Here is a 27,875-nt window from a genome sequence, read left to right as displayed (position 1 = left end):
GTTAGAGTGGAACTCCTTCGGCAACGGCAGCCGTTTAGATGGAGGATGTCCTCGTGGCATCTCCAGCAACCTGCCTATGTTAAACACTTGCGTGAAGCCATAGACCTCTATTGGCGAGAAAACCTGGTGGGAGGCATCGATGTAGGAGTGGTGTGGGAGGCTATGAAGCCCACCATATGGGGTGTAGATATCGCGTGGTGCTCCGCGGCCAGTCGAAGGCGTCGGGAACAGACTACAGAGGCGGCTGCGCAAGTAGCGGCCCTGGAACAGCAGCACTGTGAAGGGAGCGATGACGTCGGGCTACGGCTGCTTCTCCAGGCACAGCAATCGTACGCATCTATTTTGATGGATGAGGCCAAACAGGCGTGGCTGGCCACACGAAGTAGGGTGTACCAATGGGGGGATAAGTCATGCTCAATGCTCCATAGACTGTGCCAGCACAACCTCCAGCCCATTACGCTGCCGGGTCTCACAAACGATAACGGGGAGGTCCAAACCGACCCAAACGAGCTGGCTGCGAACTTTGCCACGTACTTTACGGCCCAGTACGCCCCGTGCGACCAATTGTCGATGAACGAGGTAGCCCGGTTTCTTGCTGAGTTGCCGCCTGTAACGGTGTCGGATGAGACCAGGAAGGCCCTAGATGCACCCCTTACAGCGGAGGAGCTGGGTCGACGCCCTGGGACAACTCAATGCTGGGAAGGCCCCTGGCCCGAGTGGCTACCCATGTGAGTTTTTCAAAAAATTTCACGTACAGCTAGGGCCCCACTATCGCCGGGTGCTCGAGATGGCACGTACGCAGGGCACGTTGCCCCCGGACTGGCGTCATGCTGAAATAGTAGTCTTTCAGAAACCTGGTAGACCCCCCGATAGGCATGACTCGTATAGGCCCATCTCGTTAATTAATATAGAGGCTAAGATTTTAGCTAAGGCCCTAGCGAATCGGCTATCTCCGCATATCACGGATCTGGTCCACTCGGACCAGGCCGGATTCATGCCTCACAGGGCAACGCGACATAACATTCGCCGCGCACAGGCAGCGATTGATGCCATAGGGGCCACGGGAGACCAGGCGGTACTGTTGCTAGCCGACATTAACAAAGCCTTCGACTCTGTTAGCTGATCGTACCTCTTTGCACTCCTGCCCTGTCTCAATTTGGGCCCGGTCTTCTTGTCATATGTCAAGCTACTCTACACAGACATAACGGCCTCGGTGCGGGTCGCAGGGGCGGTGCCGGGGACGTTTCGCATTGGGCGTGGGACCAGACAGGGGTGCCCTCTTTCCCCCTACTTATTTGCTCTGGCCATGGAGCCCCTGGCTGCCAGGGTGCGCCTTGATGCGCTGATACGGGGCTTTGTGTGGAATGCCACTCTGTCGGATAGAATTGCGTTATACGCGGACGATGTCCTTTTCTATCTTACTGACTTGCAGCGCTCGGGTCCGCGTGTGTTGGAAGTTATGCAACTTTTTGGGGAGGTCTCAGGTTTATACCTGAACTTGCATAAATCCACTTTATGGACACTGGGAGGTGGCACGGTGACGGATCCCTGGGCATCGGGGCTGCGGGTGGCTACAGATGGTCTGAAGTACCTTGGAGTGTTTCTATCCGAATCTGCGGACACTGCCTGGGAACGCAACATATTGCCCGTCTGGGAGCGGGTACAGACCGATGTGAAAACTTGGTCTCGGATGCCCCTGTCTATCTTTGGCAGGTCTGCAATTTTCAAGATGGTTGCGCTCCCGCGCCTCCTTTACCAATTGCAGAACCATCCCTATCCGATCACACCCCAGTGGTTTAGACAGGTCAATTCAGTCTTGGGCCGCTTTCTTTGGGCTGGGGGAGCAGCCAGAGTTGCGCTGCGTACGTGCTTCTTATCCACCTACTGTGGAGGCCTGGCCACCTCGGACCTACAGTCTTATTATCAGGCCGCTCACCTCCTCATCCTGAACGAATGGTGGTATGGAGACAGTGGAGATCCGGCCTATGCCCTGGAACGCACATTGATGGGCGACAATACGCTTCACACCATCCTCTACTCACCCCGGCTGCGCCGATCGTTGCCGAGGGTCACCAGACTCGTCTTTGCTGTGTGGCGGCAGGCCTTACGCCGCATTGGCTGGTGGGGCAGGCTGACCGCGGAAACGCCACTGTGGCGTAACGGCATACTACCTGAACTGTCTAAATTATCAGGTTTCGACGGCTGGGACCCAATCGGAATTTCACAGCTAGGTCATGTGATGTCCGGGACGACGCTCAAGTCCTTTCGGGCGCTTAGCACCAAATTTAATATGCCCCAGTCTCAATTTTTTCGGTAACTACAGTTCTGGCACGCACTAACGCCCAGTATAGCCAACCTTGACTCACTCCCTGAATTTAGCCCGATTGAGGCGAAGGTCTTTATGGGTGACCTTGGGGATAAGAAAGTGTCACGTATCTACCAGACAATGGTCACCCACTGTTCTTCCACTCTTCTTCCTTTAAAGACAACCTGGGAGGCAGATATCGGTCCATTGGATGAGGATGATTGGCGGGAGGCCCTGGAATCCCCAAGGGGAGCAGCCATTGCAATACGGTTTAGACTAATACAATTCGAAATTCTCCATAGGGCCTACTACACCCGTGAGCGTCTGTGGAAAGCAGGCTTGATTGAGTCCCCGGAATGCCTGCGCTGTGGGGTGGAGGTGGGTACGCTTCTCCATACGGTATGGTTGTGCCCCAGGCTGGTTGGCTTCTGGAGAGGTGTGTGGGGCTGCCTGTCTGAGGTGCTGAGCTGGACCCTTCCTCGTACCCATCGCCTGGGTCTGCTACACATCCTGGAGGGGGTTGGTGGAAACATATACAAACGACACTTGCTCCTCCTGGGGCTGGTGGTTGCCAAAAGAGACCTAGCCCGAGCATGGAAAGATGTGAGGCCCCCCCCCTGAGTGCATGGAGAGCTGGACTGGACTTCTGCATGGGTCTGGAGCGACCGATATTCAAAGCACGAGGATGCCCCCGCAAGCACTTTAAGGTATGGAAGAGGTGGGCAGATTATAGGGGCTTGACGCTGGACCCCCCGGCGGAACTTGAGGAAGATCTTTAGCCCCCTAATGTCCGGCGAGCCCGTACTTTGCGCCTAGAATTGCAACATCACAAACATGTATCAACACAGTTCGTACACACGTGCATGGGGTTAGGGTGGGTTACAGGGAGGGATATAGGGACTTGGGTGGTTTGTGGTGAAAGGGGTAGGGGCGGGTGTAAATGTTTCCTCGTATTATTGATTTGTTTTGGTTCCCGATTGGACGCTTGGTCCTGTGCTGCAATTGTATCAAAATGCCTGGTGGTATCATCCTGACTGTGGGGTGCTACACTGCTTACTATGCCCGACTCTATCAATAAAATTTGTTGTGAAAAAAAAAAACTGAAAGGGAAATATCATAATTAGAGTTCATATTAAATGATGATCTGCCTTGGAACGGGACAAAGCTTTGACCGAATAATCCAGGCGCTGGACAAAAACTTGGCAACCCAACCAGCTCTGTAAGTCACTCTTTGTGGGGCGCATGCTGCAGTTCCCTGTGGAGGAGCCGCGTCCGGATGTGGATGCGACTTAATGGTGGCTGAGAGGCGAACATGCTTCTTTAAGAGACTCCCTGACGGCTCGGAGTGGATCGACTAAAGGATAACTGGCTCCGTGTGTGAAGGTGGACGGCGGTTGATCGAACCGCGCAATGGGACATCGCAATGGTTTTGGTTTCTCCCGGAATGACTTGCGTGCTCCAGTTGGTATTTTTCTAGCCCGGCCCAGCATTACATGAGCGGTGTAATTTGTGCTTCGGATCTTGCGGGTCTGTGGGAGTCGAGGGCGCTCGGGGCGCCATTGTTGCTATTTGGGGAGATCTATATTTCACTGTGGGATCTGAAACGCTGAGCTATTAATACTATCCTGTTTAAGTGGGTGCTCCCAATGTTATGACTCTACTCCCGAAGTAGTTGAAACGCTGTGTGGCGGTGGGGGGGGGGGGGGGGGTCGGGGAACCCGTGACGGGAACCCTCCACACATTTTCTCTTTCCTATCGTGGAATACTAGTTAACTTCGTTCCTTTCCCCTCTTTCTTTCTTTACCTTAAGGTGTGTTATTATCTCTCTCTCTTTTCTCTGATTCTCTCATCTATATTTCGGGTTCATATAATGGGCGACAGGCACGCTGCTAGGGGGGAAGGCCGTAGCCATATGCAGGGGTGCAGGGTGGGGGGATGGGGGAGGGGTGTTGTTGTTTTTCTTCCTTTCTTTTTCGTTTCTATGGCCTTCTTTATTTTTGTTGCTCTTGGCTTGTCTTCACTTTCCTCTTCTCTCTTCTTTCTTGGGATCTGCGTGGAGATAACTCTCCGCATGCTCTTCTTATTTCGGACAATGAGGGTGTTTTTTTTTAAATGCTTTGCTTACTGCGGCCTGGAACTGTTTGGTGGGAGAACTGCATTGCTTATTGATTATCCTGGTACTGTAATGGAACGCAAATACCTTACCGACAGTATTCCTGACTGTGAATATCCTGCTTATCGAATATCCCTTGATTTGTTATGTCTTAAGTGTAATGCAACAGATCCTGCTCTTTCAATTTAATTTAAAAAGAAACCTTCTTTAATCCTGCTACCTTCTGGTAATAATGCTCTCCTGGGTTACAACCGAGTATTTGAGGAGCGGAGCTTTGTGATGCAATGGACTATTTGTCTTGTTTTAACCGCTTCTGTCTTGATGGCCGAACATGGTGATCTGAACTGCTTTGATTGTAACTGATTTAAGTACCAATAAAGGTTTACCAAAAATAAAAAAATAAAAAAATAATAAAAAACTTGGCAACCCCACAAACAATAAACATACAGGTAGTGTTAGTTAAAATAATGCGGAGGGTTGATCTATGGTCCCTAACTCCTAGCATTCTACAGACTGGCTTCAGCCATTTATCTCTGGCCTGCTTATATGCTTTACATGCAAAAAGAAAATGGCCTAGAGATTCTTCCGGACATGAGCAACCTGGACATTTTAGATCCTCTTCCCTCCTGTCCTTCCACCCCGTCATAAAATTTTTGAGTGGGAGAATGCCGTATCTTAGTTTCAAAAATAGGGTTCTATCTCGAGGAGTTTGTATAAAGTCCAAAAGTGGCTCTAACTTTACAAGAAGTTTGTGTTAAAAAAATGTGTCTTTTAATGGACCCCAATTTGGGTTAAGCAGAACCTTGGCCTCTACCCACTCCCAATATAGTTTTTTTACTGTTTGTTTAGGAGGGGAGGATTGGGAGGCCCATGAGTCACTAAGGCCTAAAGATACCACAAGCTTCTTTAGATTGGTTAGCCACTTTATTTTGTTTGAAACGTTCAAGTTAATTAGCTCGTCCAGCACTAAGGCATATTTTGCTAACTCCGGGGTCCTTCTAAGTCGCACCCAGAATAGCAATGGTCGGAGTTGAACTATTTCAGAGATAGATCTTTTGCCCATATCAGAAAATAATGGTTTCAAAGGGGTCGAGAGATGGAGTGAGACTAAGTCTCTCATAAACTTATTCTCTGCCACTACCAGTGCTTTGGTGTTCTCAGTGCCCCATAATTCGGATCCGTAGACTGCAGAGGCTAACGCTTTCCCCTCATAGACTGCTAGAGCAGGGGCTATTGGTCTACTGATTGAAATTTGTTGATTCTTTAGTATTGCACCAGAGACCCTTTTAAGATTTAAAACCATTTTACACAGATGGGAATCCCAGCTCATATTATTGCTGAGTCTAACCCCAAGATAATCAAATTCATCCACTACCTCTAAAGGGGACCCATTCAAAGAAAGATAAACCTTCCTATGATTCCTTTTTGCAGACATGACCATCAGCTTCGTTTTCGCAGCATTTACCGTTAACCCACGAACTTTACAAAAGAAATTAAAACGATCAAGCAGTTTTTGCAGGACCTGGGGGGTTTTGGACATCAGGAGGGTGTCGTCAGCAAAGAGGAGTGTAGGTGTTTTCTCCCTGGCAAGGACAGAGGCATCCGCTGGGTCTTCTCTCAAGTGGTCCACCACCCCGTTTATAAAAAGGGAGAACAGGGTCGGGGCCATCACACATCCTTGCCGCACCCCTCTACTGACTGGGACCCTCCTGGTTAATTGCCCCTGGTTCCCCCATCGGATCCTTGCATAATTTCCTTCGTGAAGCTTAATAATAAACTGTAACAGGTAACTAGGGAACCCTATATCCAAGAGGACCTCCCAAAGTTTAACACGTGGGATAACGTTGAAAGCTGTTTTCAAGTCTATGAAAGCCAGATATAAACTACCACTGGTAATAGACACTGACTTCCAATAGACTGCACAGAACCGAAAGACCTGGTCCATGGTGCCAACATTGCGCCTAAACCCCGCCTGGAAGTGGGTCAAAATGTCGTATTCCATTAGCCATATCTCTGTCCGGTTTATGATCACCCTGCCAACTACTTTTTGGATGGTGTCAATTAGACGTATTGGTCTGTAGTTGGCAGGGTCCTCTCTATCACGTTTCTTAAATATGGTAATGACCTCTGCACCTTTCCATGATTCAGGTACAGGATGACCGGACTGGATTAGATTCATTATCATAGCTAGAAGGTCTGCCCATAATTCGGGTTCATGCAATAATAGGTCCTCTGGCAGGCCATCAGGGCCAGCCGCCTTTCCCGGGATTATTTTAAGGATGGCGTCCTGAACTTCTCGGGGTGAAAAAGACTCCTCATTAGTACCAAGCTCTAAGCTAGTCGCGCTCTCGATAGCCGTGACTGGGGGTTCTGGCTGACCCTCAACACTAACCTCGCAATACAGATTTAAAAAGTGGGAGTACCATTGGTGTTCAGTTATATGATTTAAAATCTGCTCTGTCCCTCTTCTATCAAGAATGTTAATCAATTTCCAAAAAAGAATGGAATTTTTCCCATAGGCTGCAACCTTAAGCTCCTGCCAATGCTCCTCCTCCCAATCCTTCTTAGCTGCTGTTATGCTTTTATAATAGTCTTGTCTAGCCATTCTCACTGCCAAAGGGTCCTTGCTTTTTATGGCCAGCGTAATGGCTTTCCTCTTGTTCCTGCAGTTTGATGTGTACCAGGGGTTGCCCTTATTAGGTTTTTGATGTGTGGATGACAACCCTGAAAGTTTTTTGACAACCCTGAAAGCAGAGAAGAGAGTGGGCCCCTCTGTCTAGTGCCCCTAGTGAGGGGGAAGGCAGCAGATAGGTGACCATTGATGAGAACTTTGGCTGTGGGGAGTTGATATAGTAGTCTGATCTAGGAGAGAAACAGTGGAGGTAAGCCCATCTGTTGTAGGATTCCCAATAGGGAATCCCATTCAACTGAACCAAATGCCTTTGTGGCGTCTAGGAAGACCGCTGCCGAAGGCAAATCAGGATCGACGTTATGAAGGATTGAAAAGAAGATGCAGAGGTTGTGCGTTGTCGCCCGCCCGGGAATGAAACCTGCTTGGTCAGGAAAAAGCAGCTTCTCCATTAGCAAATTTAAATGGTTGGCTATGACTTTGGGTAAAATGTTGGTATCACAGTTGATAAGAGACAGCAGCTTGTGGGAGTCACAGTGTATGGCTAGTATTCCAGGTTTGAGTAGGGAAGTGATGAGGGCTTCCTCATACAAGCCGGGAGTATGCCAGTATCAAGGACATCCTCGTACACTTCTTTAAGAATGAGGGCTGAGAAGTCTATGTATGTTTTCTGGAATTCAATGGGGAGTCCGTCCAGGCCGGGGGCCCTTGCCTGATTTCATTTGCATTATGGCTTCCCTTATTTCATCTGTCTCGAAGGGGGCGCAGAGAAACTCCCGTTGTGAATCACCCAGCCAGGCTAGCGCCACGTTGTTCAAATAATAGTCCAGGTCAAGGGTGTCATGCCTATTGGACGTGTACAGTGAGGACTAATGTGTGGAGAATGTGTTAAGAATATCAGTGGTGTCCCTGTAAAGTATTTCCCTTGGACCAGCTACTTCTAGGTCGTAATTGGAGAAACGGGGTCTCCGTATTGTTTCGGCCAAGATCTTTCCCGGGTGCTCTCCCTCACCATATCTAAGGGCCACACAGTGTTTATACCTGAACCTTGCCTCACGGTCCGCATTGTAAGTGTACTCTGTGAGTTTGTCTCAGAACAGGCGTCATGTCGGTCCGTCAGGGCCTGCCGCAAGACTAGTCTTCAATGCCTTAAGCTCAGAGTGTTCCCTTTATGTCCCGCAGAACAGCTGAGCTCTATGAAATGCAGAAACCGCGGATCGTGACCATGAAAACCTCCCAAACTGTTTTGACACTATCTACAGACCCTTTATTGTTCCCTAAAAACTCCTGGATTTCTTGCCTCAGCTCGTCCTGAAACACCATATCTAGCACCGTTAGGGGAGGTAGCCTCCAGTTGCTGCGCGGGAGGCCTTGACACAGGAGTATGAGCGCTATTCTTACGGGGGCATGATATGAATATGTGCACGCTAAGTGCGTCGCAGCATTAAGCTGGGGCCCAGTCCCCGTGTGAGTAGGAAATAGTCTAGTTGTGCCCATGACGCATACTAAAGCGGTGAAGTGGGTGCCTTCTGTAGTGTGTGGGTAAAGGTGGCGCCATACATCCAGTAGGCCATTCTCTGTAACTATTCCGTGCATGGGAGGGCAGCGTGTGGCGAAGATGGCCGCCTAAGTACGAAGCTCCGCACGACCATCACCATATCCGACAAATATCCAACATTAGAAGCGTGCTGCGAGCAGTGTTGGAGCAGCATTTGTCTCCTGCAATACTCCGGTGCAGTGCGAGCTAACTCCGGCTCCTATAGTTGCCTGGGCAGCACGACTAGAGATCTCGGCCTCTGCTGGGCTGTGTGAGGCTGTGATCCCAGGACTGCAGTACAAGGCGGAGGAGGTCCGACGCGTCAAGATGCTCCGTAGACCAGCTCCGCTGTGTTCGGGTAGAGAATACTGCAGATTGCCTGCAATGGAGAGACCCAGATCTGAAGCCCTCACTCCATGCTGTGTGTTGGCAGTAGACGAATGTGGTATGCAGGCAAGTTGATCGCCTGGGGAGCTCTGGCCTGCATTGGTGATGGCAACTAACGGAGATGCGCCTGCTGCGGGCAGAAGCCGGGACATTGTGCTCTCCGTGTGGGGGCTGCCCACACCAACTATTTTTTGAGGTGAGGTTGCGGCATGGCAGAGACTGTGCAGTGAGCTGCGCTGCATGAACGCTGATTGCCTTGAGCCCTGCTACCTTGAGTGCGGCAACACGGGAAAGAAGAGACCCGCCATCTTCTGCGCGCGAGCGACGACCCTCCCTGCATCCATAGCCTAGACCAGTGACTGCGTGTCTGTGAACTGGCTGCGTCTATCTCAGAGAGCCCCTGCGCCTTTCCCGCGAGGGATCCTGAGTGAATACTGACTTTGGCGCGTGTTTGTGACTCAGGAGCTGCAAAAGCCACGACTGCAAGGCTGGTGAAATGCCTTGTGAGACCATAAGGACCCTGACCCCCCATGGGCCAAAGCGTGGCGTCCACTTCGTCTACTTGCCATGAATACAGTGATGGTGTGTGTGCCTGGTCATCGGGTGCCTCGTCTTGCTACTATCCCTTCCTGAGTGTGAGGAGTTGAGCTATGATTTGGGCGCTGGTGCAGGAGCTGCGGCGCTGCCTCTGGAGCTATTCCAGGTCTCGCCCGTTGGCTGAGGGTTGCCCCTGTCTGTGAGCTATCCGCACTGGATCATGCACCTCTGCCGCTGGGCCTATTTTTGTCTGGATACTTGGGCCCTGGGCTCTGTGACAAATACGTAGTACACTGCCCTACCAATTAGACTGCGTCCCTCTGAATTGCCGGAATTGCTGGATTGGATGGTGGCTACTACATCAGCAGTTTATACCTAGCCTGGTTTGGTTATAACATTTGGGACAGTGATACTCCTATTGCAGTGATGGGCAAAGTTGACAGGACACAGCCGAAAAAAATCATTTGAACAACAGAAATCCAGGGGTCGCGACGCCACTACGGATGAAGGAGAAAACGTTCAGGACCCTCCCCAAGAAGACGCTGATTGCAACATCCACACTTTGCTTGATGCAATGGAAAAGGGATTGTGGACCTGGAGGCAACCTGAGGATCACAGGTCTGCCGGAGTCGACCCCGACTGGCAATATGGAGCAATTTGCGGGAAAACTGCTGGTCACTCTGCTTGGTAGTGCAACTTTTTTTGCCTATGTTTGTGGTTGAGAGAGCGCATCGGTCTTTAGGCCCACGCCCTCCTCCTGGTGCTGGCCCGAGACCAATCATAGCTAAACTACTTAATTACCGTGACCGGAATGCAGCGCTGAAAGTCGCCAGGAACATACACCCTCTGCAGTACGAGGGCTCTACCATCTCGCTGTTTCTGGACTTCACGTTACGAGTACAAGAGGCGCGCAGACAGTTTGCTCCCTTGAAGAAGCAGCTCAGGAAGCAAAGTATTGATTATGCCATGTTGTACCCCGCTAGACTCCGTGTGAACCAACAAGGCCAGTCGAGAATTTTCACAGACCCTAGGGCCCTACAGAAGGCCCTGAAAGACTGGACAAAGGATAAGCGTCGTAGCCCGGAAAGGGACTCCAGTGAAGGGGCAGTTGCTGAGCGATCAGGACTGAACTTTTTGACCTTTCTTCCTCACAGATAAGCATGTCTCTCAAGGGATTATTGTTGTAAGGTCTCTTAGAAATGCTACAGTGGTACTGTAATTTGCAATGTTTACCTTTGTTGCACTACAAGCATGGGTTGGGAATTACATGAGGGATCTCGGCTGGGGGTGGAACTTACTGCTGATATGTGACCAATTAATGACCTCTGTTACACTTTGATAAGTAGCCACCGGAAGGGGCTGGAGTTACTCTATATTTTTCAAACGCTTCAAAAAAACAAGCTGATGGTGTGCGGGGCAGAGGCCTGATTGAAGTCTACCAGTTTAATTTCTTTAATTGCAGGAGAGTTAGCTACCTCTGCCCACACGTGAAATACTCACTTGGGAAATTGTGTTCAGGGGTTAGGGTGGGGGGACAACTTCTTTGTGATTTTCATTGAATTGCTTAAGTTTGCAGTTTTTCTTGATGCCAATCGAGGGTGGACGGGCTGTCAGGTTATCGACCGGGCCCGGCGTGGGGATAGTTTGGTTTGCCATATATTGGAGACACTATGCAAAGCACATGACGAATGCACACACAGGCAGATCCAATGGCGGAAATAAATATACTGGCAGCACCTGCTCCTGACCTAGCTAATTGGTCTTCCCATAAGTCTGCGGCGCCGCCGACAACACGTGCCCTCAAATGGAATGTGAGGGGACTTAACAATCACAGGAAACTGCGGAAGGTACTGGCGTATTTAGCAAGACATAAAATAGACATTGCACAATCTAGGAGACGCACCTCCCCCTTGACAGTCCCATGCTCCGTACTAAGGGTTTGCACGGTTCTGCACATGCATCGGGATTTACTATACACGCCTGTGGAGTGCTTACTTGGGTTCGACCTAGATCGTCCCTCTCACTTGTACCTTCGTTTACTGTCGTGGACGGACGATATACTATATACAGGTGCCGGGGAGAAGGCTTAGATACCCTGATAATTAACATATATGGACCTAATTACGACAACCCTGACTTTTAGGCTGCACTGTACAACAAGATGGCTCACTGGGAGACAGAACAGCAGCTTTGGGGTGGCGACCTTAACCTGGTTCTAGACCCTAACAAGGATCGTTTAGGGGGACCGGAAAGAAGACTTATAGCATCAACTAGAACGCTTTTAGATGTTATGACTCAAGCGGATTTACATGACCTGTGGAGGCAGAGATTCCCTGACAAAGGGGGGTTCACACATCATTCAGCATTTCATGACTTAGATACATGCATAGACTACTGGTTGGCCACTGGCCAACTGTACGGTCACACGCGGGCATGTGAGGTCCTTCCCTGTACACTTTCAGATCATTCCCCAGTCTTGTTGGTCTTGGCTGCCCCCCAGAAAACAATTCCCCTGTTTACCTTTCGGTTCCCTCCGTACTCCCTGCTGGACCCCCTCTTTAAGGAAGAGCTAGCTGATGCGATCAGAATGTACTTTGAAAAAAATATTGGTTCGGTGGAGAGCTTCCAGGTCGTGTGGCAAGCATTTAAGGTCTACATACGGGGTGTCACTATGTCCAAGGATTCGGGAGTCCTTAGAGCACTGCGCACAAAGCTTACAGATCTGGAAACAGTGTCAGCTAACCTGGAGAAGCGTTTGTTGGTGGGACATGATGAGGAGGTATTGAGGGAACTCAAGACCCAGCTAGATGAATACCACAATATCGCTGATACTGAGGTCAAGCACCTTGGTAAATACGCGACGGCCGGTTCTTATGGCGAGGGTGAGCGCACGGGTGGGGTACTGGCTCGTTTGTTAAAGAAGAGGCGGGATTATGCAGCTGTATTGTAAATTAAATCTGCAGAAGCGGAGACACTCACTACTAGCACAGACATTGCTGAGAGATTCAGGCAATTCTACTTGAATCTATACACCTCTCGTAGTTCAGGTTTGGAGGAAGACATATTGGACTATTTGTCTCATATTAAACTACCCTGACTGACTAACAGTCATCGTGAGTTCTTGATGTGCCCCCTGCAGAAAGAGGAAATTACTCTAGCGCTCTCCAGTATGAAACCAGGTAGTGCTCCGGGAGTGGATGGCCTGACTGTGGCCTTCTATAAGGCTTACTTAGATTTACTTTTACCGCACTTGAGCACTCTTTTTGATGATATGTGCATCTCGGGCACAATTCCATCTTCTATGAGAGAAGCTATTATTGTTGCCATACTGAAGCCGAATAAGCCTTCGGAGGAATGCTCTCTCTCTGCTCAACTTTGACACTAAAATTTGCCCTTGGTCCTACGGTTGATCGCGCCGGAACACGCAGGGTTTGTCCCGGGCCGCGACCTCACATATAACGTCCGTACGGTATTCAGAGCGCTCCAACACACCAAGCCGGATGTTCTGACAGTCGCGGTCGTTCTAGATATGGAGAAAGCCTTCGACTCTGTTGAATGGCCTTTCATGAGGCAGGTCCTGTCGAGGATGGGACTGGGCGAGGTATATCTGCAGTTACTAGGTGTGCTGTATTATAAACCCGCAGCCAGAATAAAAATTAGGGACTTAGTGACCGACTCAAAATATATGACTAGAGGCTCTAGACAAGGCTGTCCACTTTGCCCGATTCTCTATGCCTTGGTTGCAGAACCCTCAGCCTATGCACTCCGTGAATACCACAGGTACAAAGGTATTCGTATCCCAGGCTATGAAATCATAGTCTCAACTTATGCTGATGACACCCTGCTATATGTGCGTGACCCTGAACGCCATCTCTCTTCTGTACTTCGAGAAATAGTGCTTTTTGGAGGGGTGTCCGGACTACATGTCAACTGGCCGAAGTCAATTATTTTTCCCCTCACCCCTGCCATGACTCAGTTCAACCCTGACTACCCGTTGCAGTGGACAACAGACTCTGTGAGAAATTTAGGTATCCAATTACATTCTGACGCAGACGTTGTCTTAAAAGAAAACTATGGAGTTCTAATCAGTAAACTGGAGGATGAGGTGGAGAGCTGGATCAGGCTGCCATTGTCTCTCCTTGGCAGAATGTCTATAATGAAAAGGGTTGTCTAACCTCGCCTCCTGTTCCTCTTCATCAACATTCAGATGGTTCTTCCAGGTGTATTTTTCACAAAACTCACGACTTTGATGGTTAGGCTGGCTTGGGCGGGCGAACAACCCAGGGTTAAATGGCAAATACTCACGTTACCCTACCATATGGGAAGACGAGGAGCACCTGATTTCGATTTTTACTATAGGGCTGCACAATGCGCACATGCATATCACTGGATACATGGCCCGCTAGACAGTCCCCATTTGGGCATCGAGAGAGCAGTGACTTCCCCTCGCCCATTGCCCATGATGCTCTTCTCCCCTCCTGACCAGAGGACCTGTATACTTGACTCATCAACACGACTGTACACGCATGGCACCACCTCTGAAAGCTACAGTCTGGGGCCCTCATGTATTCTCTCCTGGCCCCGTTGGAATGGTGCAGTTGGTTGCCTCCATGTAGAGACGCAGGTGTTGTGCAGGCGCTCAATTCTATGGGAGTCGGAACTATAGGTGGCTTGTTTGACGATGGTACGGCTAGATACTGGGACAGCTTGGGTGGGGAGGACATTAGGCCCACTCTCCTCACCAGATTCCAATTTCACAGGACCAGACATGCGTTAGGTCAGCTTCTGGGGGGGGGGGGGGGACCTGGCAGAACCTCCGGAGCCAGCTGCCCTTACACTAATCATAAAAGCTAAAGAACCATCAAGGCTTGTCTCCAGAATCTACACCCTTACTAGGTCCTGTAGAAAGAACTATTTTACCAAAGCCCGCCTAGCTTGGCAACGGGACCTAAACAGGGACATTGAGGATGAAACATAGATATACTGCTGTGCTGGCACAAAGCGTATCTCCCTTAACGGGCGACACTGGTTGACTCACTTCAAATATCTCAATAGGGTTTATTATTCCCCCAGATGGATTTCACTGCCACTGCCTGAGAGTAGACTCCAATCGAGCGCTGCAACAAAAGAATAGCTGACTTTATGCACTTGGCTTGGCCTTGTCCAGGTATTGCAAGATTCTGGGAAAATGTCTTCTCAGAGATGGCAGCAATTATAGGGCAGGAGCTAGAACTGGAACCGGCCCTGGCGCTACTTGGCTATTCTAAACAAATACCTAAGGAGCTACGTTGATTGGTAGACATGGGACTGCTGATGGCCAAACGTAGTGTTGCGAACTGTTGGATGTGCGTCCCGTTTCCCACATCTGCACAATGGGCGAGGGACATGCTGTACTGCTGCACCCAAACGGAACACTATAATGAGCTCCTCCCCCCGCAATAGGCTTCTGGGCCCTGTACGGTGCATATATAGAGCTACTAGGGACGGTCGGGGGGAGACTGTTGAGGAAGAGAGCCAACAGTGAATGTATCTAACCCTACTGGATTGTGAATTAGAGGCCAGATTTGGCAAGCACTGGGCGGCTTATTGTGATACATGATTATATGGTGTTTAGTGATATACAGTTAGACTTTGAGATTGAATATGCACAGTATTTTACCTTCTTGGTTGCTGGAGGGTGCAGCGTGCTGCCTACATGCTATATGATGCTGTTTACATATTGTATTATTTCTGCCCTGTAATGTGAACTTGCAAAATTTACTTGTTGATGTACTGTCGTGCGAAGGAGCAAGTGTCCTGTTATGAAGATTTTTGCAATATGTCCTTAATTTGAAATAAAAATAAATAAAACATTTAAAAAACTATGCCGTGCAGAACTTTGTGTGATCTGTTGTAGTGTTGTACCGAGGGGTTGGATCTGTCTACAGTTGGTTTAAGGACAATGTTAAAGTCCCCACCCTAAATTATGTGTGTAGACCCGATCGCCATGATCTTTCCCCAAAGAACAGTGAAGAAATCAGGGGAGTTGGTGTTGGGGCCATAACAGCAGGCCAGGGTGACCGAGGCTGTGCCTAGCCTGCCCCATGCAAGACAGTATCAGCCATGGGGATCATGCTCTGATCCAATCAAAGCGAAGGGAGTACATTTTTTGATGATTATAGACGTCCTTCTGGAATAGAAGGAATAAGAGGAAAAGATCCTATGTTCAGCCCATTTGTGCGCGAAGTTGTTCTTGTGTTGAGGATGGATATGGGTCTCTTGGAGCATAGCAATATGGGTCTGGTGCCTGTCTAAGTATGCCAATATTTGGCAGCGTTTCCTAGGGTCTTCCAACCCTCTGACGTTCCATGTGATGATCTGTAAAGTGGGAGGAGTTGTCAGGCTAGGCATTGTCTAGAGCGGGTTGCAAAAGACAAAAGTGAATACGCCATATGCATGAAGTAGGTAGGAAGAACAAGGGCAGTAATACATCTGTTTGTCATGTGTGTTTCGTGCACTGTGAAAGAATGTCAAGAACAATCCCAATCCCGCCCCCTTCCACTGGGGCATCCCAAACATGCCAGCAAGGTGTAACCCAACCCCCTCCCTAATCCCCAACAACATCATGAACGTACTGAGTACAACTATGCAGTGTGAAAACAAACTAAAGGGGAAGCACCCTCGAGGGGGACTCCCAGGTGCATGCATTGTTTTGCCCCACCCTCTGAGAGCTGGATCAATGGAGTGGACGAAACTCAGAGAGGGCAAGGGTGCCCAGTGTTGAATGTTATATAGTTCCAGTGTGTCACTTATATGATTGACGGCGGCAAATGAACAGTTCTGGGTGAGGTCCGCCACCAGTCTCCTAAGGTGTGTCGTCACTGCGCCGCCCCAGATTGCTCAGAATGCGCATGTGACATGGTGCTGGCAATAGTCATTTAGGGTCCGGAGATCTTGATCTTGGTGAGAAAACAGGAGAGGCAGATGATGTGTTGCTGCGTTTGAGGCGCTTCAGAAATTAATCTTCTTGGTGCGGTTTAGTTAAAAAAAGTTTGTTTGCCTTGGTGCGTAACTCGTAACCGCTCTGTAGAAAGCAGAGCATAATCAATTTGAGCCTCTCGTAATTTTTTATTGACAGGCATGAACTTACGCCTTTCTTTCTGGACAGTTGCTGTAAAGTGTGAAGATGGTAAAGTTATTTCCTTCGAAAGTGAGCCGGCGTTTTTCCGGAGCTGCTTTGAGGGCAACATCCCGATCCCGGTAATTGAGGAGCCGGGCTATGATGGGGCGACGTGTGCTGCAGGGGGGAGGCCTGGAGCCGAGGGATCTATGCGCCCTTTCGACCATGAATTGGGACGAGAAGGATTCCGCACCTATTGTGTCACACAACAATCGTTCTATATACTCCTCCATCTTACCAGTATTGGTGCTCTCGGGAATGCCGAGGACGCGAATCTTATTCCTTCTACTGCATTCCTTGAGATCCTCGTTTTTTGCTGCGATGATTGTTAGCAGTTTGTCCATTTGCGCCATATTGGTCTGGAGATGAGCAGTGGAGTCATCGCTGTCAGAGATACAACGCTCTGTTTCTTTAATGCGTTAGTCGTGCCCTTCCAATTTATAAACAATGGCATCCAGCCAGTTATGCATGGTATCCATTTTGGCTGCAAGAGATGTCAGGCTTTGGTGCATCTCCAGAATAAGGCTTTCATGTCATCGTCAGGTGTGGGTGACGACCGACTTGCAGGTTCGGCTCTGGCCTGTTCTGGGTCTTGCTGCAGTGTTCGGCTGCCTTTCTTGTCCTCGAACGTCAGCCTCAGTTGCCATGTGTCAGGCTTCCCCATGTTCGAAATAGTAACAGCTCCTGGACAGTTCCTGCTAATGCTCACTCGGTGTGTGAGGTCCCTCGACGTGGCAAGATAAGCGTAAGCAGCGTCTATGGACCGGTTGTAGTCAGGCAGCCCAATATTAGTGGCGGCATCAGCTGTCCCTTAAAGTTGGGGTATCAGAGGGCAGATGGATGAGAGGTGTAGCAGCACGTCCCAGGCCTGCCTGCTAGTGAAAGGGTTTGGACGCCAGGAGGATAAGAATACTGAGTTCTCACAGTGTTGGTCCTCGTGCCTGTGCTGTAGGTTCTGGTGCGACTAAACGCTGATGAGGGGCCTTCAGTGGGCTGTGGGGGATCACCTCTGTTGCTTGGGTGACTTGTGATGCTGTATCGTTGGCTGTCCCACAGTGGGTCTGTAGTGGCGCGGGTCCAAGGGCCGAGATGTATGCACTGGTACTGGTTGTTGAGAACTTTTCCCAAGTCCCTGGGTGTCAGGAGTAGCTCAGCCCATTTTGAGATGGTAGAGAGGTGGCAGCAGTTATGATTTAGCGGGAGTGCGGGATCCCCCACTACGAATAGTGGAATGCCAGTCCTGATGAGATATTGTGGGCACACTCACCGCAGCCTCAGATCACACTGGACGTGAGGCCCAGTTGTCCTGTGGGTGCTGCGGCGCTCAAGGGAGCGTGTCTGCCAGAGTGCAGCGCTAGGGACCTTCGGCTCATGCACCGCCAGGCAGCGTTGCGGCAACAGATCGCAGTGCGCCTCCAGCAACGATATGCAGCGTAGCTGCACCGAAGTGTACTCACTTCAATCACTTGGCACTTGCAGTCCTCTGGGAAGGTTTGTAGGGCAAGGTGGGAGAGAACTACGGCAAAAGTAGTAGCTGGGACTCGCTCTCTAATGAGTCGATGCCAGGAGTGAATCTCGGGCTCCTAAAGCAGCTGTTCTATTAATGGAGCGCTAGCCGCCGGGGTGGTCTGTCTCATTGTTTGAGCAGATTCCAGCGGGTTGTGGTGTGCATCCCTGGAGCGGGGATAGCTTGCGCTGCAGTTCCGCCGGCCCTTCTGTGCCGCCGCCTCAGTGGTGCAGTTACTTGGGCTAAAGTCTGTGTACCCCCTGGCGTAGACCTCCCCACAGGCGGTGATGTGCTGGCGGCTATTATGTATGGCTGATCTCCGGCCCCGGGGAGATTACAGCAGGCCTGCAAGGGCAGCGGGATGGTGGCTGTGAGGAAGAGTGTTTTTTGCAGGAGCGCGGGACCCCTCTACTGCTGCTGGTAGGTGCGGAGGCAATCCCAATACTAAGGATTAGGGATGGGAAGTCCAAGCACTCACTGTTACGGTCGTTAGTGCCGAGCTCAGTATGCACGCCAGTTATGAGGCCTATGCACCTTGTGGGCACAGCAGCGCTTGCGTGAACAAGTCTACCAGGTCGCTGAGTCTAGCACAGCGCAGTTCCTCCAGCAATGATACAGCAGTGGTCAGCGACGTGCTGCTAGTGTGAAACTTTTGGTATTGCTGCACAGGTGTGTGGACACTTCGTTACTGTAGTGAGCATCTGGACAGGATTTTTGGGCGGATTAATACACAGAGCGGCAGGAGCCTCACTCAAGTGCGGCCATCTTGCTAGTGTGCCACCTAGCGCCCCCCTGCAGTAAAATAAGTTATTTATTTAGAAACTGCAGCACTTCCATGTCAAATCAATTTTCATGGCTAAACAGAAGAAAACTACAATTCTGAATTGCGTAAATAATATTCAAATACCTTTTGAAGTGTTTTAAAATGTTATTCAAACTGTCTCTGACATTTTACATTTCTTTTGACAGGCTAATCCTGAAACAATAAGTTATGACACTTCTGTCGCCAGCTACAACAGTGCATCAAGCAAAACCGGGTCAGCATCTGATAAGCCAAAGAAATCAGAGGTGTGTAAAACAGCTGACATAGCTATCAACCTCCAATGTCATCAACTTCTGTTTCTCTCAGATGTAGAATTTTCTATAAAACAGTATTATGTTGTATACACAAATACAGAAAGGATGGATTAGATATCAACTGGAAGTAGCTGAATTTTGCTTATTTTAAAGTTTGTTTTCCTTTTCATGATGTAGGGTAGAGGTAGGGTAGAGGTACCTCTTAAAGTATGATGGTTTGTCTTGTTTCAGCAGGTGTATGATTGATAGGTTTCTACTTATCATATTTTTATAAGAATGTAATACGTTGATATGCTCTCTTGTATCATAATGACATTTGCAACTGTAATTGAGAAGCTATGCACCTAAATTATTTGGCACAATATGGTTAAAATAAATGATCATGCTAAAAAGAAAAGAGTCCCTATATAATTGTTCTTTTACAGTGAGGAAGGTCAGTTAGTAGATAATTCGTTCCAGACTTCTTGCAAGGAAAATCAAAGTATGTTCTTTCTGAAAATACTTTCTAAGTTCAATTGACAGGATCAAAGGGCCTGGTTTAGAGTTCTGAGTACAGTTTGCACTACATCAGGGTGATGGTGTAAAATACGTCTTTCCATATTTGACAGAGTACCCGTACTCAACAAGTTAGAGATGTGCCCTGTGGACATCGCTGATCATGGGCAGGAACCTCCTTTAAGTTGATTCCTGTCAATGTGTTCAAAGTTTGAAGGGGAGTATTGTCAAATTGACAGACATTCATCAAACTTTTAGCATGTATTTAGTTTTTCAAAAACAAACTCCCAAAGCTGGTGTGTGCTTTTGAAAAATCAAGAAGTAATGACTAAAGCTCTCCCCCCTGGTGTGAGGGCCATTTAAACAGGTTCACAGAACCTTACCACCAGGTTTGCTCAGTGGTGACAGACAGTTTAAACTGGTTGATTCGCTGAAACTCCTACGGCCCGTACTCCATGGGGTCATCAGAGCTCTATCTCGGCGAGGGAGCTGGAGCAGGTTCTGTCTTCAAGATGCTTACAGTCTGCACATCTGTAAATCAGGTGGGCAAACAGAGGCTTTGGTACCGAGGATAATCTGTCTCAGTTACCCTCTCATACGAACTCTCTATCAGGCCCAAAATTTAGAAATGGTATGGGACAGGGAACACATCTGGCCAAGGTCAATATCTTGGCCACATTTATGCTCTCTATAGTTGGGCACTCTGTTATTTGGGTAAATAAAATGGGAGGCCAATAAATAACGGAAAAATAATCAGGAAGAGCACAGGTAAGTATAAGGCAATGGTAAGGTAGAGTGTAATGGAAGCATTTACTTGAAAACAAAAAAAAAAATAAGGGAAACAGACTGGTTCAAGAATGGGGAAAACATATGGTGTCTTCCTATAAAAAGAAAAAAAACAGAAAGGCTACAGGTAAGTATTAAGGGTAATGGTGAAATAGGAAAAGGATTACAGTGAGGGAAAGAGAGGGAAAGTGTGGGTTCCGCTCTTTAAGAGACAAATCGTAAGAGGTTAAATATTTGTTTTGTGGAATGAAAGGTGGAGGCATATTTTCCTAATGAAGAGCAATGGGAAACTGGATATGTTAGTGGTGTTGAAGTTCAATAGAATGTCAAATCAAGGTGAGGGGTAATAGTGTTTTGGAAACATGGTACAGGTTAGTGGAGATTTGGGGGTAGCAGAAGCACAGAAGTCGATTACTTCAGTTTTTGAGGAAATAAGCCCACAGGCGTGTAGAATCACTCTTCCTAAACCAGTTACAGATTTAGGACTGGAGCATAGGTATGAATGAAGGGGGGGAGAAAAAGATTTGTTTGTCATCAACATAGAAGTGGTTTGAAAAGCCTAGAGAGGACACTGTCACCGTGAGATGTTGTGCAGATGTGGACCCATGACAAACCTTAGGGGTGCCAACTGAGAGGATTTCAAATGAGGAAAGGGAGCAGAGCCTAGTGCTAAAAGAGTTCAGTGGCATTGCATGAGGTGTGGAGGAATGGAGATGGACTCACTGGAGATACAAGGCTGACTTTTAAGTGAGGCATCTCCTCCACTGCACACTCATTAAAGCGCTCCCAAGGCTGGGAAGAATAATTGTCTCTTGTGGACTGGCTGCCAGAAAGTTGGATGAAAGGTTTGATTAAAAAGTCAGGCCTTAAATTGAGAGGAGATTTATTAAAGGGGCAGGCTTTGGTTGAAGACCTCATAAGAGCACACAGAACAAATGCAGGAAATTGTATTAGTGATTTACTAAGAGACATTGCCAAGCAATTACTGTAATGTGTAGCGCCACCACTAGTAGTCTGGCCCTCAACACTGGAATACAAAATGAATATTGCCTTTCTCACATCTCTTTTTTTTGTTGTAAATTGATTAGGCTTGATCTGTTTGGCAACACAGTTATGGGATTCACCTCTCACTTGGTTATCGCAAATAAAATTGAGATGGTGGTTTCTATTATCAATCTATTAGCGAGTTGTCTGAACGTCCTTATCAATGTTGGGAAATTATATAAACAGCAATCCAAACTCACATAATGATGCAAACACCGAAGCTATGTCTTCAGAATAAAAATCTTGCATCTATTCCATTAGCAAGAAACGTGATGTACTCAATCAATTATTTTTTCTCTGAAATACTGAAGGCCTCTGACAACTAGGAGACAGGTATGGATCCATGGAGGTAATACCCATAGACATGTATGACCGTTGAGAGTTGAAATATATTTTTGCTTTTGTTTATAAGGGGCCTACTACAACTTTCTGTCCATCTTCAATTCCACAAAATTATTCAAGGGAGTAACATAACATCTCCTTTTACAAAGATAAGCCATCACCCCTGACATTCAAGGCCAGGCCACCCTTCAACATTTTAATGGCCAAGTCCAGCAACTTTGGATTCTCTCATATGTAAAATATGTATATATAATTTATGACAATGATTTTGCCATATTAGTCTTCTTTAAGTTACTATTTCCTCCCATGCACAAAGGGGAAAATAAACTGAAAGTCTGCTTGACCGACCATGCTAAGGATAAATGATGTGATGCAATGGTTCTAACAGATACAAAATGTTCCTTGTTAGGAGCCTAAAGTTTTTTGCTTTCTTTAAAAGAATGATCATCTTTAACAGTAGCAACAATGTTAAAATAGTTTACATAGTTATCCAGTAATTTCATAAATTCACATGCTTGAATCATTCACCGTCGTCGAAGTGGGACTTCGACGGTACCATAGCAAAGCACTATGCAATTGTATCATAGGCTATAATGGCAACAGAAGGTTAGTTTAATAGCCTATGTCCTTTTTAAAAAAAATAAACAAACTTGAACTATTTTATTTATTTTTTATTTATTTTTTAAACTTATATGGCGCAAACAGCTACCCAAGAAGGGTTTCCCGGCGCCTGAGAGCACAACAGCATGGATGGAATAATATAACAGAGGCCGTTCAAAGTTACTGATCGAACAACCAGGTCTTTATCTCTTTGCGGAACCTGGAGAGACTTCCCTCCTTTCGTATGTGAAGTGGCAGTGAGTTCCAGATAGTGGGACCCTGGTGGGCAAAGGATCTTCCTCCCATCCTGGAGAGCTTGAATCTAGGTACATAGAACTTTTCTGCTGATTGGGACCGTAAGTTTCTTGTAGGGATATAGGGATGAGATAGTGTCTGAAGGTATTTAGGAGCGGTACCTGATTTGATTTTAAACATGTAGTTTAATGCCTTAAATCTGATACGATTTTCCACCCTCAACCAGTGCAGTTCACGCAAGTAGGGGGACACGCTGGTGTTTTTAGGTATATGGCAAAGAAGTCGGGCAGCCGTATTTTGTACCAGCTGCAATCTTTTTAAGACTGCCTTGTTTGCCCCCAGATACAAGATGTTCCCGTAGTCAAGCCGGGATGTAATTAAGGCATTGGCTACTGTTTTTTGCATAGGGATAGGCAACATCCACAGGATCTTCTTGAGCCATTTTATGATAGTAAAGCAGAGACCCACTACTTTGCTTGCCTGTTGCTTCATGGACAATGTATTGTCCAAAATTACTCCCAAATTTCTTGCATGAGGCACTGGTGTTGGAAGATCTCCCATCTGGGCAGGCCAGTGTGATGTACTGCAGAGCTCTGGCTGTTTGCCCAGAAGGAGGATCTCCGTCTTGTCTCCATTTAATTTCAACTGGTTGGTTGTCATCCAGTTGAAGATGTTTAGGAGACCATCTTTAAGAGAGGACGAAGATGACGATTGGGATTCAGACAACGAGAAGACAATTTGTGAGTCGTCTGCATACGTCATAAAGGTGAGTCCCGCTTTTTCCACTAGATCTGCTAAGGGTCTAAGATATAGATTGAAAAAAAGCGGGCTGAGGATGGAGCCCTGTGGTACTCCATGAGGGGAGTTGAAATGTCCAGAGCACTATGACCAATCGGGCGACAGCATCCTCCAGAACATTCTCAACAGAGGCTCAACTCTGTTCTACTGCATGTCGTGGAAGGGAATCTCCCTGAGCTCAGCTCAGTTTTCTTCTAGTATTTGGAAAATTTCACCTTGTCTGAATCTTCAAAAAAGGAGCCTTCAGATCCTGCACATCTGGTGGGAAGAAGAGATTATATGTGGACGTCCCACATAAAGAATGCCTCTATTGCCTTCATCCTCAACATACAGTGAAGGACTGCAAGGTATGTCACACTTTCTCATCAAAAATACTGCGACGCAGAAAAGCCAAGCTTTTATTTTGGCTCCAGAGGTCAAAAACTATCTCTTCAAGTGTAGAGAGTGACACTTATGCTAAGCCTCATTAAAGGCAAAGATCCCACGACCAGGGGACCTCTGAAGACAACAGAAAAGCACAAAAGACTTCCCACCATGGGTCTTTTAAAATCATTCAGAAAAAGGTGAAAACACAAAGATTCTCCTAAAAAAAGTGCTTCCTCAGAGCCTACTACTCGAGCCACCAAGTCTTCAAAGCCCTTGCTTACCTCTTCAGAACCATCGAGGACGAGACATAAAAAGGTACAATTCATGAAGACTTCTCTGTTGGCGACTCCGTCATCAAAGCGCGCTATACCGACGATCACCAATGTTTCCTCCTCTACATCATCAACAATGCTGACAAAGTCCCCTTCAGCCATCAATGCACCCATTTCTTTGACTAATCTCTCCTCATCGATGAAGATTACAAAGTTGACTTCACCATGGACAATCCTGCCACCGACGCCAACATCACTGTTGATAATGATCTTGCTGTCGACGCCCCAGTCCACGGAATTATCGTTGTTGAAGCCTTCATCGATTACATTGTTGACAACTCCATCACCGATGATACAAGTATCAAAAACTCTTCTGAGGCCTCTTGTCACTTCCCCAAGCAAAGTGTCTCCTTATCCTCCCCACCATTTACTTGATGATTTGGATAATTCCAAAGATGAGCAGTCATATGGAGATGCCCATAGCCCATCTGATTTACAAGTCAAGTATCAGGAGGACGAAGATGAGGAAGAGCACTCTTACTATGGACATTATTATAAAGCACATGCAAAACATCATTATTCCTGTTTCCATGCTTAAGAGCAGCCGTCTACTCCATCTGAAGTACAAGTACCCTTTTAGTTGGTGCAAGATCTGCAGGTGATGCTGCAGGATTATAGCAAATGTTCCTGGACCCTGCACAGTAGCTACATGCGCAACCCCCTCCACCACCACGTGTCCCATCCACTCCAAATCCTATGCCACCGCCTACAACACCAAAGATGAGGCCTGCCTCTATTATCGCTCGGCCACCCAGGGGTGAGCCATCAATATATTATGAGGATAACAGGCAGGAGGGTGAGATTCATTACACCTATCCACCTGACGGTGAGTGGGATGACTATGTAATATCCTCTCCATCACAACCAGCACCACACCCCTTGGAGTCCCCTGCTGAAGATGTTGGGGTTTCTATAATTTGATGGAAAGGGCTGCAGCGTGATTTGAATTGCCTATGTCAATGAAGCAATCCGATTGCTTCCTGTATGGCTTTAAGGTTAAGGAACAAGTACGCAAGTCTCTTTGAGCCATCCTAATAACAGATCACATCTCAGAAGAGGGCATACAGCTAATGAAACTCTGGCATCTGTGACAGCTTTGGTACAATGCATTGATCAGAAGTACAAAGCCCCTGATGATTCTCCTGCCTGCCGCATATGGTATTCCAAAGCAGATTTGGTGGTTTCACAAGCAGCACAGTGTTGTTACAAGAATCCTACCACTTGAATCTATGCCCCCTTCAACAAAGAGAGCAGAAGATTAGATACATAGGAAAACATTTCTCCACAATGTCTTCCCTTTCTGTTTGTGCGGCTAATTCTTTAGCCATTTTAGGTCACTATGATAGACAAATGTGGTCAGATATCTGTGCATTAATAGACCTTATGCTTGAAGATTGGAAGGCAGAGGCTCAGAAGATACTGCAAGAGGGAAACCGCACATCGTCCAAAATTATAGATTGTGCAATTGATATTTTTTTCACTGGTTTCTGCCAGCTGGCCGAGATGGCTGTTTTGCGGAGACAGGGATGGTTAAAATTAACGTCATTCAGATCAGAGCTCCAATCAAAAATTCTTGATATCCCATATGATGGTAACACGTTATTTGGAAAACATATTGATGATGCTTCGCTTGCCATGAAAACCGACACAGATACCCCAAAATCCCAGGGCACATTGCAGTTTCATAAATTTCTCTTTTGGGGAGATTGCGGCAGAGGTTTTTCTTCATACAGTGGAACCTATCAGAGCTATCAACAATATAGACCCTATGAGACGCAATATAGACCACCCTATCAACAACAGCAGTACCGCCCTCTACCTTCTACCACCTAATCAAGACAAGCATCACGGCTGAAGGAGCCCACCCAGTCCATTGAGGTCACACACAAACAGTAACCTGAATTGGATGCCAGCTAATACCCCCTCACCTTTACCTGTGAGTGTGAACATCTCATACCATCTTCACCAATGGAGAGAAATTACAAGTGGCAAATGGGTATTAGATAATGGTGACCTATGGTCATACCCTCAAGTTCATAGAAACACATCCAAATCGGCCTCTAAGAGATTTGTCCCCCCCAGTCTTCACTTATTACGAGAAGAGACCCTCATCATACTTACCAAGGGTGCAATCCGCGAGTACCCTTCAATCGGAAAAACACAGATTTTTACTCTAGTTTTTTTCCTCATCAAGAAGAAATTAGGACGGTGGATACCCATTCTAGATCTAAAAGCACTCACCAAATTCCTAAAGAAGCAATCGTTTTCTGTGGTCATTCTGCCAGACATCCTGCATCTCTTAAACCATGCAGATTACGGGACCACCCTTGATTTGCAAGATGCATATTTTCACATCCCAATTCACCTCAAGCATCCCAATACCTTGTTTTACAGTAGCGGGCATCCACTACCAGTTCAAGGTCTTACCATTTGGCCTCAAATCCGTCCCTAGAATCTTTACAAAATACCTGGCACCAGTTGCAGCCGTCCTCGGTAAACGCAGTCACCAGGTGTTCCCCTACCTGAAAGACTGACTACTAAAAGTGAAAAACACTGATGCAGGCTTCCAAGGTCACTCAAAATTGCATTGCCCTCTTTCACAAATTGGGCCTCACATTAAACCTTCAAAAGTCATGTCTCATCCCACGTCAATAGATAGCGTTTCTAGGCTCTATTCTTGATACCAGACAAGACAGTAAAAGGCTTTTCTAGAGATACAGCAGAAGCTAGTTCAATTAGCTCTCAAAATTTCCAGGAAAAGGGCTGCTTCAGTACATCTGTACATCTGCAATCCATATCATGCCCCCTGCAGGCCTGAGGATGAGGCCTTTACAGGAGGAGCTACAACTCCAATGGATACAAACAGAGAGGTTGTTTGGCTACCTAAAAAAATAAACACGTCAAAAATGGTCCAAGCTTTCAACACTTAGACTCATATATCACACTTTTCCAAGGGCCTCACATTTGTACCATTGATACTGGACTTCATTATAACAACGGATGCCTCTCTAGAAGTTTGAGATGGACATCATCAGGATGTACAAATCCAGGGCAAGTGGTCTGTATCCCTAAGGACTATGCATATAAACCGCCTAGAGCTCAAAGCCATTTTCCTCACTCTCCAAGCTTTCCTGCCTTTCATACAGGGATCATCAGTGATGGTATGTACAGACAACCCTTCCAGTATTTACTATGTAAACAAGCAAGGAGGAACAAGGTCCTTTGCTCTCTCCCTAGAACATCAAAACCTTTGGCACTGGCTCACAACATCACCCTCAAGGCAGAACGTGTTACAGGAATGAGCAATACTTTAGTGGATACGCTCAGCAGATCCCTAGAAAGTTGCCACGAATGCGGAGTTGGACAAACTTTTTCACCTTTGGTGCAAACCACATCTTGACCTCTTTGCCACCAGCCGCAACAGCAAATGCCGCTTTTACGCCAGTTGGCACCCACTCCTAGGATCATGGGGAAATACCTTTTGATAAGATGGTCCGGGATATATGCGTACACTTTTACCACCATCCCCATGATTGGAACGGTTCTCAGCAAGATGAAAGTGTAGGGATGTTGCTTGGTCCTAATAGCTCCCTAGTGGCCCGGCAG

The 27,875-nt window shown here is 47.4% G+C and overlaps 1 protein-coding gene across 2 annotated transcripts in view; it reads left to right on the top strand.

The window, feature by feature from the left end:
• Positions 1-27,875, top strand: part of LOC147684868 (radial spoke head 10 homolog B2-like) — a 443,845-nt gene that overhangs the window by 300,778 nt on the left and 115,192 nt on the right. For both annotated transcript variants that reach the window (XM_086940738.1, XM_086940739.1), the window contains exon 18: positions 19,144-19,242. In XM_086940738.1, coding sequence (XP_086796864.1) covers positions 19,144-19,242 — 99 coding nt within the window. The remainder of the gene's footprint in view (positions 1-19,143; positions 19,243-27,875) is intronic.

The sequence above is a fragment of the Lissotriton vulgaris genome, chromosome 10 (assembly GCF_964263255.1).
Source record: "Lissotriton vulgaris chromosome 10, aLisVul1.2, whole genome shotgun sequence".
Taxonomy (NCBI): domain Eukaryota; kingdom Metazoa; phylum Chordata; class Amphibia; order Caudata; family Salamandridae; genus Lissotriton; species Lissotriton vulgaris.
Note: the sequence above shows the minus strand (reverse complement) of the source record. Positions and strands in the feature narration are given on the sequence as shown.